General features: G+C 41.9%; 2 protein-coding genes across 10 annotated transcripts in view; one reads left to right on the forward strand and one right to left on the reverse strand.

Annotated features, from left to right (window-relative positions):
- The window catches only part of GSE1 (Gse1 coiled-coil protein), a 444,053-nt gene extending 438,885 nt beyond the window's left edge, over positions 1-5,168 (forward strand). For all 9 annotated transcript variants that reach the window (XM_053400057.1, XM_053400050.1, XM_053400052.1 and 6 more), the window contains one exon: positions 71-5,168. In XM_053400057.1, coding sequence (XP_053256032.1) covers positions 71-205 — 135 coding nt within the window. In that variant the 3' untranslated portion in view covers positions 206-5,168. The remainder of the gene's footprint in view (positions 1-70) is intronic.
- GINS2 (GINS complex subunit 2) lies at positions 1,862-13,692 on the reverse strand. The gene is made up of 5 exons (XM_053400060.1): positions 13,450-13,692; positions 10,578-10,692; positions 8,906-9,005; positions 7,711-7,837; positions 1,862-6,458 (listed from the first exon to the last, which is right to left on the reverse strand). Exons 1-5 carry the CDS (start codon positions 13,537-13,539, stop codon positions 6,333-6,335), a joined length of 558 nt encoding a protein of 185 aa, XP_053256035.1. The 5' UTR covers positions 13,540-13,692; the 3' UTR covers positions 1,862-6,332.
- Between the last annotated feature and the right edge of the window lie 3,258 nt (positions 13,693-16,950).

The raw sequence follows: 16,950 nt of genomic DNA on the forward strand, positions 1-16,950 counted from the left end.
AGGAACAAAATCCATTATTGTGGTTATACTAAATCATGTTACTTGAAATCTCTCTTCTCTTCTTGTGCAGGAACTAAGGAACCAGAAGCAGAAGATTGTCTCTGAAAGGGAACGACTTCAGGCCGAACTAGATCACTTGAGAAAGTGCCTTGCATTGCCTGCAATGCAGTGGTCTAGAAGTTACTTCAAGGGGTATCCCAGGTGACACTCCCTTGTACTAGGCCGAACATATAGTATAGAAATAATAATCTATTTTATTACCTGGAATATTTAATATTTTTCACTGGGAGGTTTGAAGCTTAAAAATAAAAGAGAATGTGCCATGCATGGAGCAATGGACTGTGGAATCCAGGAAAATCTAAACCCATCTCTTGAAAAGATGCAACTGAATCTTTTTAAGCCTGCGAGTAACTTGCTTAGAAGGACTCTATTTTGGTTAAATTTGAAAGGGTTATTTTCCTTCTGCTTCCTCTTCTGCCTTTTTAAAATACTGTTTTTAATCCAGAGATTCCACCAATGACACTAACATCCATCTCCCGTTGAAGGGGCCGGGATTATCTCCATACATATGCTCCTTTTTGTTGCCATATAAGTTAAATTGCTATACTTTGGAATCTGCCCATTTTATTTCTGAAATACAGTTTCTCAATCCAAGAGGAGACAAGGTACACATCAGTTTTTGTTAGAATGAACTGGATATTTTGGATACAGAAATAATTATCTGCAGAGTAGTAGGCCTAGCAGAAGAAAATGCAGCTTCCAAACTTGACTTCCCATGCATCTATCAGCTTTTTGCTGGAAATGCATTTCACTTGAAAAATAAAAGTGAATAAATAAACTGAAGGTACCTTTTTATTACTGGGGAGGGGAGGATGTACAGAACAGTAATATACATACAACACACACAGATTATGTACCCCAGTGGGTAGAATTTTCATACAAAGATTTTACAATTAAAGAGTGAAAAAGGTGCTTCAGCCTTGTACTGTGTATATATTTAAAAATGTTTTGTATGTTTTTATTACTTTAATTATTGTTATAAAAAGCTTGCCATTTTCAATGTGTTTCCGCTTTTTTTTCTTTTTGGCAAAAAGATAGCTTGCTTTTAGTGTTTGTACTGCTGCTGGTCAGGACATGAAAAAAATATTGAAATGTTTTTTTAAAAGAATTTTAAGGAAAAGGCTTTCCACTGGGGCACGTGCTATCACTTAGGCATTTTGCGATGCATAGCACCAGTTTCTGGTACAGTGAATTCTCCTGCGCAACTGGAGTTTCTTTTCCCCATTTCCCCCATCCCTCATACCCTTTTTTTCTTCAAGCACTTGGAATACTGAATGTCATATGATCTGTTGCTATTGAGAGAAGATCTTAGGGACTACACTATCAACGTTAGTGGACAATAATTGGCTTTGTTCCTTTAACCAACACCACTCAAAATCGTAGCACTAGCAGCATCAATTATGTGAGGCTTCCAAAGAAGGAAACATTATTCCAAAAACAGCAAACAGTTAATACAAAGGAAGAAAAATACTGTGATCTGTGCCTGAAGCTGTCTGTTTCCAACCTGCTTCATATACAGACCCAGTAGCACAGAAGCTACTTCTGGCACAGTGTGACCCTGTTTCACAAGAATGCATGTGTACATGAGACCACGAGGGTAGATTTCATGGGTCTTTCATACCTGACTGCCAGTGCAGTTTGCACAGCATTCAGTTGGCTTATCCACATGGTCATGTTATTCACATGCCATGCACTCCTGCAGCAGGAGGGTCACATACACTAAAAATAGGTCCCAGGCTCCTAGGTCCAATGTGTTGGGGCCCCTCAGCCTTGTACTAAACCCAGGTAAGAGAGATTTAAAAAGAAAAAAGTTTTACCCAAGTCATGTCTTATTTGGCCCATGTAGCTCCTGCCAAAATTTAGGACTCCTCTGACTGGTTATCAAGAGCTAGTTTGGATTAGTGTTTTCTTTCCATATTTAAGTATTAAACAACATTTTCATACACAGTCCTAGCAGGTGGTTTTGCTATCCTTCCTTATAATCCATGCATTTAAATTTTAAATTGGCAGCACTAGAAATTAAAGGCAAGGTGGATAAGCCAGACATCCATTCACCAACTGATCTGGTCTGCAAACATGCTCTAAAAAAGCTCAAAGCTTTGATTTTTAAAGCCTTGCCTGACAAAGCAGGTTCTCCCTTTGCTTTGTTTATCAGTCTGGCAACACCAGTCTTTTGTGATGTATGGAAGCACTGTTAGATTAATCTACGTCCCTTTAAGGGAAGCCTAGAATCAATATTATAAAGGATCAGCCACATGATTTTATGTGCACTGATCTTTCACACTTGAGGGGATTATATACACAAGCAAGGCCCAGCCCTCCCAAGTTTAAAATTGTTTCCCCCTTTGCCTTAACTATTCAAGGCCTCACCAACCAATATTTGCAGAATGTGTGGCAAAAGCACAATATTTTGACCAAGAATATAATATAACCCGGGGATTTGTAGCACCTTTATAGTCAAGGTTCACTGAATTTTGTCAGCCTCTTTGCATTTTATAATTTTAGTAGTTGATGTGCAATGCTTTTTGCTGTTGCTATTAAAAATTCTCTTTCCCCAAATAATGACAATGAAAGGCAAGCGGGTGTGCTCTTGTAGGACTCTACAGTGGCCAGATGCAAAGTAAAACAATGCTTCTATCCTTTTAAATAGCTGCTTAGAAGTAAATTCAGCTGGTGCAGTTTCCTCACCACTGTGTGACAAACCTACACCTGCCACAATTCCCTTTTCTATGCAACTCTTAAGAATACCAAAGCCCTGACCAGCCTCCAGAAGAAAGTTTATCTGTTATAACAAGAAAGAAACCTAGAGCAAATTTATGGACCTGTGTGACACAATGTCCTCTTCCTGAATACAGAAAGAGATTTTTTTTTCACATTAGCAAGTGATCCTTCAAACAGCTAAAGCTGCCAGTTTCTGTAATAGTATTCTGAATATCCTTCCCTGATGTACTGAGACAATCGGCTCTATTGGAGCATGAAAGAAAAGAGCAGAAAAATGTAAAAGTCACTCATATTTCCCCCTCTGAATGATGTTAGGTCATTATCACCCATTTGCCTTCAAAGGAAAAAAAAATACCTGATTGTCGTTAATACTATTTCATTCCATAAAATAGGTTTTGCCAAAAAAACAGAATACAAAATTATACCTTAAAAACTTATTTTAGTCACACACCCTTAGGTCAGCTGAAAAGTATCAAAATAAGGGACCACAGGAAAACTCAGTTTGCAGTAGTTTCAGTGCTCATTCTGGCCATTCAGGTTACAATATATGACCAGAGTAAAGTATTTATGTGAAGTATTGACAGAAGGCAACAAGCTGGCATTGTCAGATAAACCTAAGGTGTGGTGGTAATGTAGAAAGTCATAGTTTAATTAGGAAGGTGTTACGGGAACAAAGATGGGATAAAACATTAATGGCTCTACTAATTTATTTCTGTCCAAATAATTATACATCCACTTTCAAGCTATCAAGGTTGAGTGTTAACTGAGGGTAATTTGGATGATATTTCCATACCATGTCTATCAAATTGTTGCAGTAGCAGTGTCTTTCAAGTCAGTGTAGATTACAGCTTTTATATCCTAGTGTTGGCAATGGACAGGGGCAGGGAGAGATGGGCATTGAAAGGAGGCCATTGCACTCATTTTTCTAAATGTAATTGCACTATGTGTATCTTTTTCTTTCAACTGAGCAGAATGTAGGCTAGACTATATGGGAAGATGCTTGCACCACGCTGCTCCAGCTTTTACAAGCCCAACATGTGCTGTTTAAGGACACACATTAGAGCCAATTGGCTTGATTTCTATATATCTACATACAAGAGTAAATAATGAATGTGCACTTACTCAAACTCAGTTGAATTCAAATCCAGATTCAGTGGTACACAAGCTGCCAGATCAGTCACAATTTCCCATTTAGAACAAGCCTGCGTTGTCTGAAATACGTATGTCTTTCCCTCAAACAATGCAAAAAAGCATGAAGGCAGAGAGGTTAGGAGGTGCTAGTATGAAAACTACAGTATCCCATCTTGGAGCAACCCATCTTTCAAAACATTCTCTTCTACAATGATGGGAGTCAATTCCTTCTCCCACCTACCCCATCCGTCCCCAACTTTCTGGCCCACTGCTTAAATTCTCAAGACTACCCCATTTGCTCTCCATTGCCCCCAGGGCCATGCTGACTGGTTGTTGTTATAAGAGGTGCAGAATTTCTCAAGCAACTAAACACAGAGCATGAAGGGAGAGCAGGAGGATAAAGCCCAGACTGGCTGGGGCAGTTTAGATGCTGTGAGACAAATTAAACCTGTTTTAAGTGTACTTGTTTGAATTTAATGTAATGTAATATATTTGTTGAATGTAGTAATTAGGTATTTATGAATATATTGCTGTAATTTCTGACAACATCCAAAAAATAAAATGTTCCTAAATCATGACAAAGGATTATTTTCCCAGCAGCCCCAGTGGTGGATGGAAACTACACCGACTGTGTATAAATTAAAATTTGAAGTGTTAACTATGCTTAAAGACACAGATCAAACCTTTCAACACAATCTGGCATTTTATACAGTATTCACTATGAAGGCATCATACTGCCATTGCCCCAACTATACACTAAGCTAGTTGTTTATTCCCCACTTGGATGAGCAGGCAAGCTAGAAACTTGCAGGGGCTACAACATACACAGCCACCCTAGGACATGAATTCCAAAAGCTAGCACTAAGCTGAACTAGCTCACAAGTCAGCACTAAGTAATACTAGAGAGCACAAAATATGGCAGAAGATGCTATTGAAGGAACAAACAGTTAGAAATCATGATTTTGCATGAAGTAAGTATGATTAATGGATTCCTCAAACAAGGCAAAGATTGTTACAGATTAAAGTAGTATGCATTTAAGATTGTTGAAGTGGTATGGTATATATTCTCCCATTACAAGCAACATCTAGCACCATCATCAATAATGTTACTTTGTCACTACATAGTTTCTTCAGTGTTGGTGTGAATTTCCAACAAATTTAACCTCTCCTATATTTTTTATATTGCAAATGAAAAAATTAACAGGTTGAGCTTGCGCTGGGACTCTGCATTATAAAAATATCAAGCATTTCAAAAATTTTTTTACAAACATTGCACTAAAAAGTACAAAATCACAATACTTTTTGAAGAACTACTTTAATGATCAAGTATCTTGCCGACAGCCAGCAGAGGTCAGTGTGTTGCTGCCTAAACAATGTACACTTTACTGCAGTCTAGTTAAGAATCTGCCTCATTGCCAAGTGTCAACATAACAGTATTTGGACTACACACTCCTCTTTATTATTTTCTTCCCTTCTGCCCCTACCAACAGCTATAAAGGTTACAAACCAGACAGGTAGGAGCACTCACTGTATGACTGAGGGACTGAGTCCTAACAGCCAATGAATACCTACATAATTAAAATGGGGTAGATTCTGACTAGCAAGTGACTGGCTTTAGGAAGTTTAGAGCAAAGAATCTACAGCAGAGATAAAATGCAGGTACACAAAACAAATCGATTTACTCTGTGAAAAACAGAAACAAGGCACATGTTCTCGCTTTCCGCAGACACACATACACAAAGCAGTTCACTTCAGTGGTTGCTGACAAAGCAACCAGAGAGGATCCTTTATCTCTTGAGGACAGTTGACAAATAGACTGCAGTAAGTGATATCACAGTGGAAGCACACAGTGCCCTGCTGGAAAGATGGGTTATCACTCCCCAGGCAGGCTCACAGGAGTGCTGTGCAGCCAGGTGTATAAAATAGTCTCACTCTGTCATCTTTCCCAGAGGCATCTGAAAATAAGGGCCCACTGAGGAAGTGGATCCTGCGGAGAAGGATCAATTCATTTTCTTCTAGTTTTAAGACTGAGAGTAAAGCAATCCAACAAAGTAGCAAGACAACTGCAGAGTTGCAGCCAATTCACCTTGGAATGACAGTCACACAGGAGCTGAGAGGACTGTTGCACAGGATCATCTGTTTGCTGAGGAGAGCTATTGTCAAAAAAGGCTGTGCACCCCAATTGCTGAGGATAGATACAAACCTCTGTGTTGCTGGCAGATTGGATCAGCCTTAGTTTTCCAGTATTTGTCCACAAAAGGATATGTTATACTGAACCTTCCCCTGACATCGTCTTTGCCTTCAATACAATCTTATAGGAGTACTGGAGACCAATATTTTACAGAGGCAGCTGCCTAAAGCTCAGGAAAAACTGCTGAGAAGCAGAACGTCAGAATGTATTTCATGGAAGATTTCGATTGTCAAAAGTCCTGAGACTGGGAACTTTCTCCAGGCTGGAGATTTGTACGGAGCTTGTACATATGATCTAAAGCTTGAGTAAGGAAAGCCCCAGTAGTGTTGATCTCCATTAGAGTCAGATTATCCAGCTTATAAGAGAGAAGGAACAAATGTTACAAAACAATAAGCACAAGATTTGTAAAAAAAAATTACAGTTATGTGGTCACGTAAGGAATAACAGAATCTGGTTGTACCCCTCAATAGTTTCAGTAAGCATGTTTCTAGTTCACATAATTGCAAGGCCAGGGCTTAGTGACATTTATGCATAATCTTCCAAAAACATGTAAGATTAGATTGTGTTTTTATTGACTAGGGCAAGAGATCCCCTAGTTTCATTTACCCCAAGGATGGTAAACCTGTGACCCTTTAATTGTTGGACTCTCAGCTCCCATCATCCATGAAAATTGACACATTGCCTGGGGCTGATGGGAGGTAGAGTCCAGCAACAACTAGAGGGCCACAGGTTCCCCATCCCTGATTTATACATTTATTTCCTCCTAAATCCTCAGTCTTGAAAATTGTCTCCAAATACTTCAAACAGGACTACAGCAAAGATAGCCTACTAATCCAGTCCAGTTGTTGTGTTCCATGTAGAATTTCTGCTCAGAGAATTTGAGAGAAGGGGGTAGTAATGGGACACCAGCCACATGAAAAAATCCTGCAGTGCAGTCTTCCCCAACCTGGCTCCCTTGAGTTGTTTTAGACTACATCTACCATCAGACCTAGCCAGCCTGACAAACAAACAAACAAACAGGGATGTGGTAAGAGTTGTAGTTAAAACATCAGGGTTGGGAAAGGCTGCTGTAGTATCTGAACTGTTTCACATACATACATGATATTTATACAGTATATGTCCCAACATCCTGATACGGAACCAAACTAGAAAATAGGGTGGTTTCGCATAACACAGATTAAGGGAGCACATCTACAAATGTGCACAAGTATTTCAAGAATAGACTTGCTTCATGCATCTGAGCAGCAAGAAGATGCATTTGACTGGAGCTCTCTAGTGCTGTACATAATGGCAAGATCAATGCATATCATCATTCAATAAGTAAGATTCAGTGCACAGTTGATTCATAACATTCAAAGCAAAATTGCAAACATTCATGCAAAAGACTATACAATGCTTGCAAGTATAAATCAGTGTCAGAAGAGCAGCAATCAAAAAACACAAAAAAACAGACCTGCTGCCGCCATTTCTTGCTAACTAGGAAACCATTGCCACTTTCACTATCAACTTTAGATGACTCCCACAACACACTGCTTGAACATGCACTACTCATATATTTTCATGTACTACACTACAAAACTTAGCAACTCATCACAGATTCCTCTTACCCTGGCATGAGCTTCTTGCTGTCTAACAAAGCTATCAGCAGACAACCGGAGTTTTGCAATTCGAGTATCCCAGATATCCTTAACCAATGTTCGGATCTCATCTGCCTTTGGAATATTGTCCACAGCACTAATGGAGAAGGGAAAGTTATCAGAATGGGTGAAGAACTGTACTTCAGTGGTAGAGCATCTGCTCTGAATGCAAATGGTCCCAGATTCAATCCCTGGCACCTCTAGATATTTTATAAATATTTCAAAACTACCTTCCACTATACCATCACAACATATTAAAACAGCACTACATATTCTAAAACTAATTAAAACATATATATTGTCCACTAGCATCTTAAGAGACCAACTAAGTTTGTTCTGGGTATAAGCTTTCGTGTGCATGCACACTTCTTCAGATACCTGTGTGTGCATGCACACAAAAGTTTATACCCAGAACAAACTTAGTTGGTCTCTAAGGTGCTACTGGACAATTTTTTTTATTTTTTTATATATTTTGACTGTGTCAGACCAACACTGCTACCTACCTGAATCTAAAATATTAATGTGAAATAGGCAAGATAAGAAAGCCACTGCCAATCGGTGCAGAAAATACTGAGCTAAATGGACCAGTGGCCTGACTCTTTAAAAGGTAAGCTTTCTACATTCCTAGAATAGGCTACAAAAGAACAATTGTCACTTTGTATGCTCATTTCATAAATTGCTGGACATAAGCAATATTCATCAACTTCTAAAGCAGTTGTTATTTTCCCCATATCTGAAGCTACAAAACACTGGATGAGCTGAATTCTACATTATTGCAAATGAGAATATTGAACTCTGTGTCAACCTAGTTTTGAAGCTAAAGGTTGCAGAAGAGAGATATACTGCCATTACAACAAAAGTTAAGCACCATACTAATAGATGCAAACATCTGCATTTGATAAGCACTCTGGACAATGTTCATTTAATGTTCCCTTCTGGCTGTCATTCTCTCATATATAAAATTCATCATCATCTAGATGAAATCTAATGTGACCCTAAATGGTTTGTTCACTAAATGGTTTGTTCATATTAGAACTGTCAACTAGAAATCTTGCCAGTGAGGATTCCTTGGAATGATTTTGCTTTTAACTGTAAGCTACCCTGAGCTAGGCAAATACATTGGAATATCAGGATACATTTTCTAAATCAGTCAAAAAACACTCACTAGTTCAGCAACAACTTTGTTAATTCCATGTAGAATGGGCTAGGCATTGGAGTGAAAGTATCTTCCTTGCGCTCCTGATCCCGAATTTGCTCCAGTTTTTCTAGAAAGTGATCAAAAAGAGATATGGTATACAAAGAACTAGATGCTGTAATTTCCTGCTTCCAGCAGAAATAAATCTTGCAGGAACAACCACTTCATCAATACACTGCATAAAGAGGAGACAGCATTCCCATGGAGGAGCTTCAGCAATGAAAAGTTATTAACAGGAATCTGTTAGTCTAGCTAGCATGCTGTCATGTTCGGTAACAGTACTACTAGGGCTCCTAAAGAAATCTGCACCTCTATTGTGAAGACGTTCTCCATCAAGACTCAAAAAGCCTGGTGTGATAATAGCACAAGTTGGCAAGTTAGGTAGAGTTGTGCTTAACATGAATGAGCAATCATCTCACTACTATAGACCTTTGTGAACAAACATAATGATTTGCCATGAAAACACATATTTGAAATCAAAGTTAAAGCATACTAATATAATCATAAATCTTGATGTCTTAGAATTCACTTGTTAAACTTATTTTTTTATATTGTTGTAAACAGTTGATATATTTTTGATACAAAAGTGTGTGTAAGTGTGTAATATATATATGTGTGTGTGTGCGCGCGCGCGCACGCGCCTATATCACATATTGCTGAAAATAGTATAGCTTTCTATTTTTGAAAAAAGTATGTTATTTTTAAAACATTAATAAGAAGTTAAGAACTTTAGAAACTGTAACGTTCAATCAGAATTTTTAAAACCTATGCTGAGATGCTGTGATAAATGTGAATGGATAGCCAGGTAAACAAATTTTAAAAGCAATTAAAGATATTCAAAAATCAAATCAAATCCATTTATTGTGAGGACCATGCCTGTGCACAAACATCAACACTACAATAGTTAAAAACATTAAAATTCATTACATACTATGCCAACAAAACCTTCTTCCCACAAAATATAAAAGGAGGGAAAACGAGCAACGAGTTAAACAGACGATGAAGGGGTCTTTACATTGTCGTCCATAAATCTTTCCCTGGCTTTCATGGCCTTCATCACAAAAACCGCTACCACATGGGTAATGCGTGGGTTTGCATCAACTAACAAAAATTTTACTCTATCTTCAGGACTGGTTATAGAGTTGGGTATAATTTGCAGCAATGCGTCTCTAAAGCCTGAGTAAATGGGGCAATAGAGGAGGTAATGTGTAAGATCCTCTTTAATTTTCATAAGGCAAGGACATAAACGATGTTCTACTGGGGTTTTTGTGTATCTACCGGTCAAATAAGCAGTTGGCAATGTTTGAAACCGTGTCATAGTAAAAGCTCTCTGAAGGGTGGGATCAGTGAGCTCCACCAAGTAGTTGGCACAGATTTTGACTGCTTTTACTCGGGGGAACCAGTAGGAAAACCCAGAGTTTTTTATCTTAGTGGAGTCCAAAAAGGCGTCTTTTTCAAAGATCCATTCCCGAACTTTATCAGGGCTCCACAATTTGAGAGTATTAAACTCAGGTAGGTTGTATCTAGATAGAAAGATATTCTAGCAATTGAGAAACAATAACTTCAACTCAAGCAGCAAAAATCCAACTCCTATGAGAGGCCACTCACAGTTAATAACTTACTTGCAGGTGATAGTTCTTACCTACATCCATCCATTCTGGAGGTATAAGTCGACACTTCTGTCTTTGCTTTAGGTTGATAGCCAGCCAGAGAGGCACATCCACAGGCAGCCCAGGATTAAAGGGACCCAAGTCCCCCTAAGTGAGACATTCACAATGAGGTGCATAAGAAGCTGCCTTGTATAAATGTATGTAGCTCAAGGACTTGGCACTGCATGGGAGAAACTATCCACTTTTTCATACATGAGTTTTTGCCAGCCCTGCCTAGAGATGCTTAGGAATAACACCTCAAACCTTTTGAATACAAGAAGAGAAGAAGAAGAGTTTGGATTTGATATCCCGCTTTATCACTACCCTAAGGGGACGCGGGTGGCGCTGTGGGTTAAACCACTGAGCCTAGGACTTGCCGATCGGAAGGTCGGCGGTTCGAATCCCTGCGACGGGGTGAGCTCCCGTTGCTCGGTCCCTGCTCCTGCCAACCTAGCAGTTCGAAAGCACGTCAAAAGTGCAAGTAGATAAATAGGTACCGCTCCGGCAGTTTACGTGCGCTGCTCTGGTTCGCCAGAAGCAGCTTAGTCATGCTGGCCACATGACCCGGAAGCTGTACGCCGGCTCCCTCGGCCAGTAAAGCAAGATGAGCGCTGCAACCCCAGTCGGCCACGACTGGACCTAATGGTCAGGGGTCCCTTTACCTTTTACCTTTAAGGAGTCTCAAAGCGGCTAACATTCTCCTTTCCCTTTCTCCCCCACAACAAACACTCTGTGAGGTGAGTGGGGCTGAGACTTCAGAGAAGTGTGACTGGCCGAAGGTCACCCAGCAGCTGCATGTGGAGGAGTGGAGACGCGAACCCGGTTCCCCAGATTGCAAGACTACCGCTCTTAACCACTACACCACACCATACAAAGCATGTATACCACCACAAGGAAAAGTCATAAGTCCTTTTTTTTTGGCAATTCTGATCTCTTTAACTGCTTGTTAAGCTTCATTTCTAGGGAGAAGTGACTAAGCTGAATTTTCAGGGAATAATTCAAAGCTATATTATAATTAAGCTGGTCAATGGTCCATATAGCACAGCACTGTCTACTGGAGTAGCCAATGTGTTTCAATTCAGATATAGCTATATTCTCAACGACCACAAATAGGTTATTCCCTCATTTCATCTGAGATGTTTATTCTTTAATATATTCAAAAGACATGACCATGTATGGAGGACTGCAGGAGAAACGGGAGTCAGGAAAAGTCATTATCAACCTGCTCCCTGTCTCCCCTCCAATACAATCAACTGTCTTGTGGGAAATATCCTGATGGTTTTGAAAATGTTGATATTGCTTGTTGTTTTTTAAAGTTGTTTAATAAAGGATTTGTATCCTAAAATGTGGGATAACTGTATACACATTATTACCCTACTGCAGCAAAAAGAGAATATGTTTTGCAACACCCAAGTACAGTCATGGGGAAAAGAAAGTACACCCTCTTTGAATTCTGTGGTTTTAAATGTCAGGGCAAAATAACAATCATCTGTTTCTTAGCAGGTCTTAAAATAAGGTAAATAAAACCTCAGATGAACAACAAAACATATTACACCGTGTCATTATTTAACAAAAATAAAGTTAAAATGGAGAAGACGTGTGGAAAACTAGGTACACCCTTACTGCTTCCATAGGAATTAAGAGGCTAAGTAGCAGACAGGTGCTGCTAATCAAATGCCCTTGCTTAACTGATCATCAGAAAATGTGACCACCTCTACAGATGCTGAAGTTTTAGCCATTTGCTGGTCTGGAACATTCAGGTGTGTTTTAACACAATGCCAAGAAGGGAAGACATCCCAATTCATGGCTCTTGCACTGGCATATAAAGCCCTAAACAATCTGCAGTCCCAAAATAAAGAGCACACCCTCCCTTATAAACCTGTCTTAAGATATGCAGGAAAGTCCAGCAGGCTGTTTTACCATCCTGTTAAGCTTGTGGGGTGGTGGTACATGGAAGGAGCTTCTCTGGGATGGCCCCCAAGTTGTGGAATGTACTCCTTTCAGAGCTTCAGAGCTGCATCTAGCCCCAGCAGAGGCCAAGTCTAGCATACCACTCACTCTGCAGTGTTGCTGATGGTTTTGTGTTCGCGTTTACAATCTATTGGTGTTGTTATGCAGCACGATGCGGCTAGTGTATTGTTTAAAGCAGTATGCAACTTTGTATTGGGACTGCATGGTGAAAAGTAAACTATAAAGCTGTAACAGATTTATTAGTGCTGTAGCCAACGTTAAGTCATACACACAGTAGACCTGCTGAAATTAAAAAGGCAATAAAGTGATGCAACTTGGATTCATTAATTTCAATGGGTCTACTCTGAGTAGCACTTCGCTGGCTACAACCCTGTCTTCCAAAGCGACATAAGGCTCGCTTTTTATTGCTTAATATGATTTGAAAAAAGTTGACTCTTGCTCAATGACCATGTACTGATAATTTCAAATCCTTCATTGTTTAATCGTTTTGTTTCGACAAGGTGCTAGGAGTCGTGCGTTTTTTCATTGCATCTTCCCTCTTTTCAAGAGCTGCCTGAGTTATCCAAAGGCGAGGCATAAGTAATATAAGTAACTACTATTGGGTGTGCTTTTCCCCTGCCATTTTTTTCGTTCGAGGTACTTATTAGAGGAATATATAGCACAACTACACCGTTAATAAAACATTACTATTAACCGCAAGCCCCCGCCCTCCGCTCCATGATTTCGTCTTTTAAACGCTGATCTCCCACCCCACGCCCGCCGCCCCACTTCTTTCTAATCCCCTTTGCTTCCATCCCATAATGTTCTCTTCCTCACACTTCGACCTCGGTCGGCATTTCATGACTACCCGCCTCCGACCTCCCGCCAGCCGGGCTCCCTCCGCCGCCGACCCACCCCAATGAGGTAAATCCGGTCCATGCTGAAGTTGGGTATGATGGTGACCAGCTCCTGCTCGGCCAGGAACTCGGCCTCGGCGGGATCCATCGGAAGACGAAAAGAGGCGACCTGGCAGAAGCTAGGCCTCAAAACCGCCCCGGGAGCACCGTGAGGGGAGACGGCGGAAGAAGCAAAAAGCGCGCCGTCTCAGCGCTCGCGACCACGAGACGCTGAGGTGACTACGCCTCTCATTGGTTGAGGGGGGGGAACAAGCCCCACCCACTAAGCCCTCTCCGTTATTATAGGTAAGTCTCTCTCGCGCGCAAAGTTTCCTCTCCCCGTCTGAGGTAGTAGAGCCTGCGATTGGCCAGAGAGCAAAAGCAAGGCCCCGCCTACCGCTTACTGTCTCTGCCTCTTTTTTCGCGCGCTCATCCGCGCCCTGAGTTAAAGGAGTCCCTCATTGGTTGGTGTGGGAAAATAAGCCCGCCCGCTACCCTCTCTTCGTCATTTGAAAGGTTCTCGCGCGCACAATCCTCCCTTCTTGCCCCCGGTAGTGGCGCATGTCATTCAGGCAACACAAGAGCGCCGCCCACCTACTCCGTACGATAGGAAAGTCTCCGACTTTCCTTTCCGCTGTCGTTCCCTGCCTGAGGTATCAGCCCTGGAACTGATTGGCTACCAAGAGCAAGCCCCGTTCACTTCCAGCTGCTGCTTCCTATGAAAAGTGCGGGATATTCCACCCCCTCACTCGCACGCCAGGAGGCTGGGGCGTTTAGTTGGTGCCTGTTATGTACTAAGCTTGGATCCTAGACTAGGCAGGTAGGATCCTAGAATGCAACAACCTGATTGGCCTGCAGGAGCAGCCCAATCAGGCTCCAGGAGGGAAGCGGAATCAGACGGGACTCGTGTAAATAATGTACAGTGGTACCTCGAGTTACATACGCTTCAGGTTACAGACACTTCAGGTTACAGACTCCACTAACCCAGAAATATTACCTCGGGTTAAGAACTTTGCTTCAGGATGAGAACAGAAATAGTGCTCCAGCAGCGCGGCATTAGCTAAAGTGGTGCTTCAGGTTAAGAACAGACCTCTGGAACGAATTAAGTACGTAACCAGAGGTACCACTGTATATAAAGCCTGAGGTTTGGGGGGAAATTCATTCACTGTTTTATGAGCTGTAATAAAGAGCATGAAATCACTATGTGAAATGCATGAAATCACTATGGCGGCGAAAGTAGGATCCTGCTGAGCTGTCCGCTGTGTACTGCACTGCACCATGCATCCAGGCTACAGCTCTGGGACCCAAGGACCCAGAACGGAACAGACAACAACTTCACGCTGTTCAACCCAGCCTCAGGAGACTGGTGAGGATATGCCACCCGTTTCCAGTTCCTCCTGGAGGCAAAGGACATCACCAATGCAGCCAAGAAGAGGGCGACATTCTTCAGCGTCTGCGGAGAAGAAACGTTCGAGATCACCCGAGTCCTCCTCGCACCCGCAAATATCGTGACTGTTCCCTACGACACAATAATGGAACGGCTGAAGGGGCACTTCTCGCCACTTCTCGCTACCTCGGTGGTAGCGTGTCGCAACGCCTTCTATGCAAAGCGGCAGGCCCCTGGAGAAACCATAGCTAGGTATGTGACCTCCCTCCGCCGGGCTGCCTGGCTCTGCAACTTCACAGAACTGGAGAACATGCTCCGCGACCGCCTTGAGGTGGACTGAGAACCTGCAGCGGTGCCTCTACGACAAGAAGGACCTGATGTTCCATGTCACCCCAGAGGAGTCCCTGGCAATTGAAGCCGCCGAGAGGTCAGCTCAAGGATTCCAGTCAAACTCATCATCCCAACTGAGGGTCCACCGCAAGGACCTCACCGACAACTGAGAATCTGACCAGGAGGATGTGCACTGAGTGCAGCAGCACACACAAGCTGCACGCCCACCACAACAGCCTCGGCTGGAATAAGAGAACTGCGCAAGCTGCAGGGAGAGCCACAAGCGAAGGACTTGCTGTTTCCGCAACGCAGAATGCTGACAATTAAAAAAAGCGGGACACATTGCCCGGGCACCTACTGGCTGGAGGTTTTAGTTTGCTTTCCCCCACCCACCACACTATATTGGGGTTTTTCCAGTTTGTGGTCTCTGGCTCATGTCCTTGGTCCCTTCTTGTCTTACTGGCTTGTTTCACATCAACCAGGATCTGATAGCAAAGCCTGAGCATGATTTGATCCTTTAAAGCGGAGGCGGAACCTGTGGACTACAATTCCCATCATTCTTAACTATTGACTGGCTGGTAGGGCTGGGAATGTCTCTTGCCTGACTGTCTCTCCAGCTTGCTGCTTTACTTCTGGATCACATCACTGCAGTGCAACTGAACTCCAAACTCTGGCTTCATCCTTCTAACCAGGAGCTGGATGAGGAAGTCTACCCATATGCAATCTCACACATAACCCCTTTCCTTTGTTTCTTTAATGGCCCATCATGGGCTATAGCCTCAACACAGGAAGCTATCCTGGCTTTTATTTAGCACTTGCTTGGTCCAGGGGTTAGTAGGATCTCACATGCAACCTTCTTCCTCCCCTGCTCCCCAACTCATAACATTATGTTCTAGTTTCACATTGCAGGACAAGGTTGGTAACCATTGGACAAAGCATATTCCATGGGAGCTTCTTCATTTTTTGTTTCTTGTGATATTTGCTGGAAAATATGATTAATCTCATCTGCATGCCATTGCTTTTTTTGCTTTATTTAAGATTTCTATTTGTTAAATAAAGCGTTTGAAAATCATTTCATTGACATCTTGTTATTGAGGAACCCCTGAATTCCTCAGAGCACACGCTTACCAGATGACAGGTGACAGATAGGGATCTGGCAGGAAAGAAACTAAAAGCACAACTTTGCAATTTCAAAGCACCATTCCTGTGTCTACATACATTTCGCAAGGTTCATTTCCCACATGATGTAGTGCTGGCCCCCAACTGGGGTGACTTTAAAAGAGACTATTTTTAATTTCACTTATGAAACTCTTCTTACGAAGGGTCTTGGATTGATTTCACAATACAATAAAGACAATATGGTGCAACTGCATATATAAAAACAAGTACAATTGAAGTGAAGGCCCAAGACAGGTGTTGATCATTATGTGAGCTGCACACAGGTGGTCTTAAGCGAGTGAGCGAGCTACCACCATTCCTGTGGAGCCTCTTTTTATTGAGACAAATATGCAAGCCAGGCAGATACATTTTTGGGCTGTGACCTTTACACATCTTCCGTCTCGAGATTGTGGGGTGGTACGAAGCTATTTTGGCACCTGTTCCACAGCGTCATTTTCCCCTTGCACAGTGTATAATGTAGGAGACAAAAGTCTCATGGAAAAGGATTACAGACAGGACACCGCAAACTGCTGAGATTGCGAAAGGTCATGCAGAGGTGGCACGTTGTACCAGACAGCTGTGGCTTGTCTGGGGGGGGTTTCCCTGCACCCCAAGGTCACGCGTGCAGGCAGACGTGGCTGCCTG

Source organism: Podarcis raffonei, chromosome 8 (genome assembly GCF_027172205.1).
Source record: "Podarcis raffonei isolate rPodRaf1 chromosome 8, rPodRaf1.pri, whole genome shotgun sequence".
NCBI classification, from domain to species: Eukaryota; Metazoa; Chordata; class Lepidosauria; order Squamata; family Lacertidae; genus Podarcis; species Podarcis raffonei.

Excerpts from the sequence above, each read along its gene's own strand:
- GINS2 (XM_053400060.1), bottom strand. The coding sequence starts at position 13,539 with ATGGATCCCGCCGAGGCCGAGTTCCTGGCCGAGCAGGAGCTGGTCACC. Across the intron at positions 9,006-10,577 it reads TCCAGAATGGATGGATGTAG|AAAAACTGGAGCAAATTCGG; the intron begins GTAAGAACTATC and ends ATCACTTTCTAG. Across the intron at positions 6,459-7,710 it reads AGCAAGAAGCTCATGCCAGG|CTGGATAATCTGACTCTAAT; the intron begins GTAAGAGGAATC and ends CTCTCTTATAAG.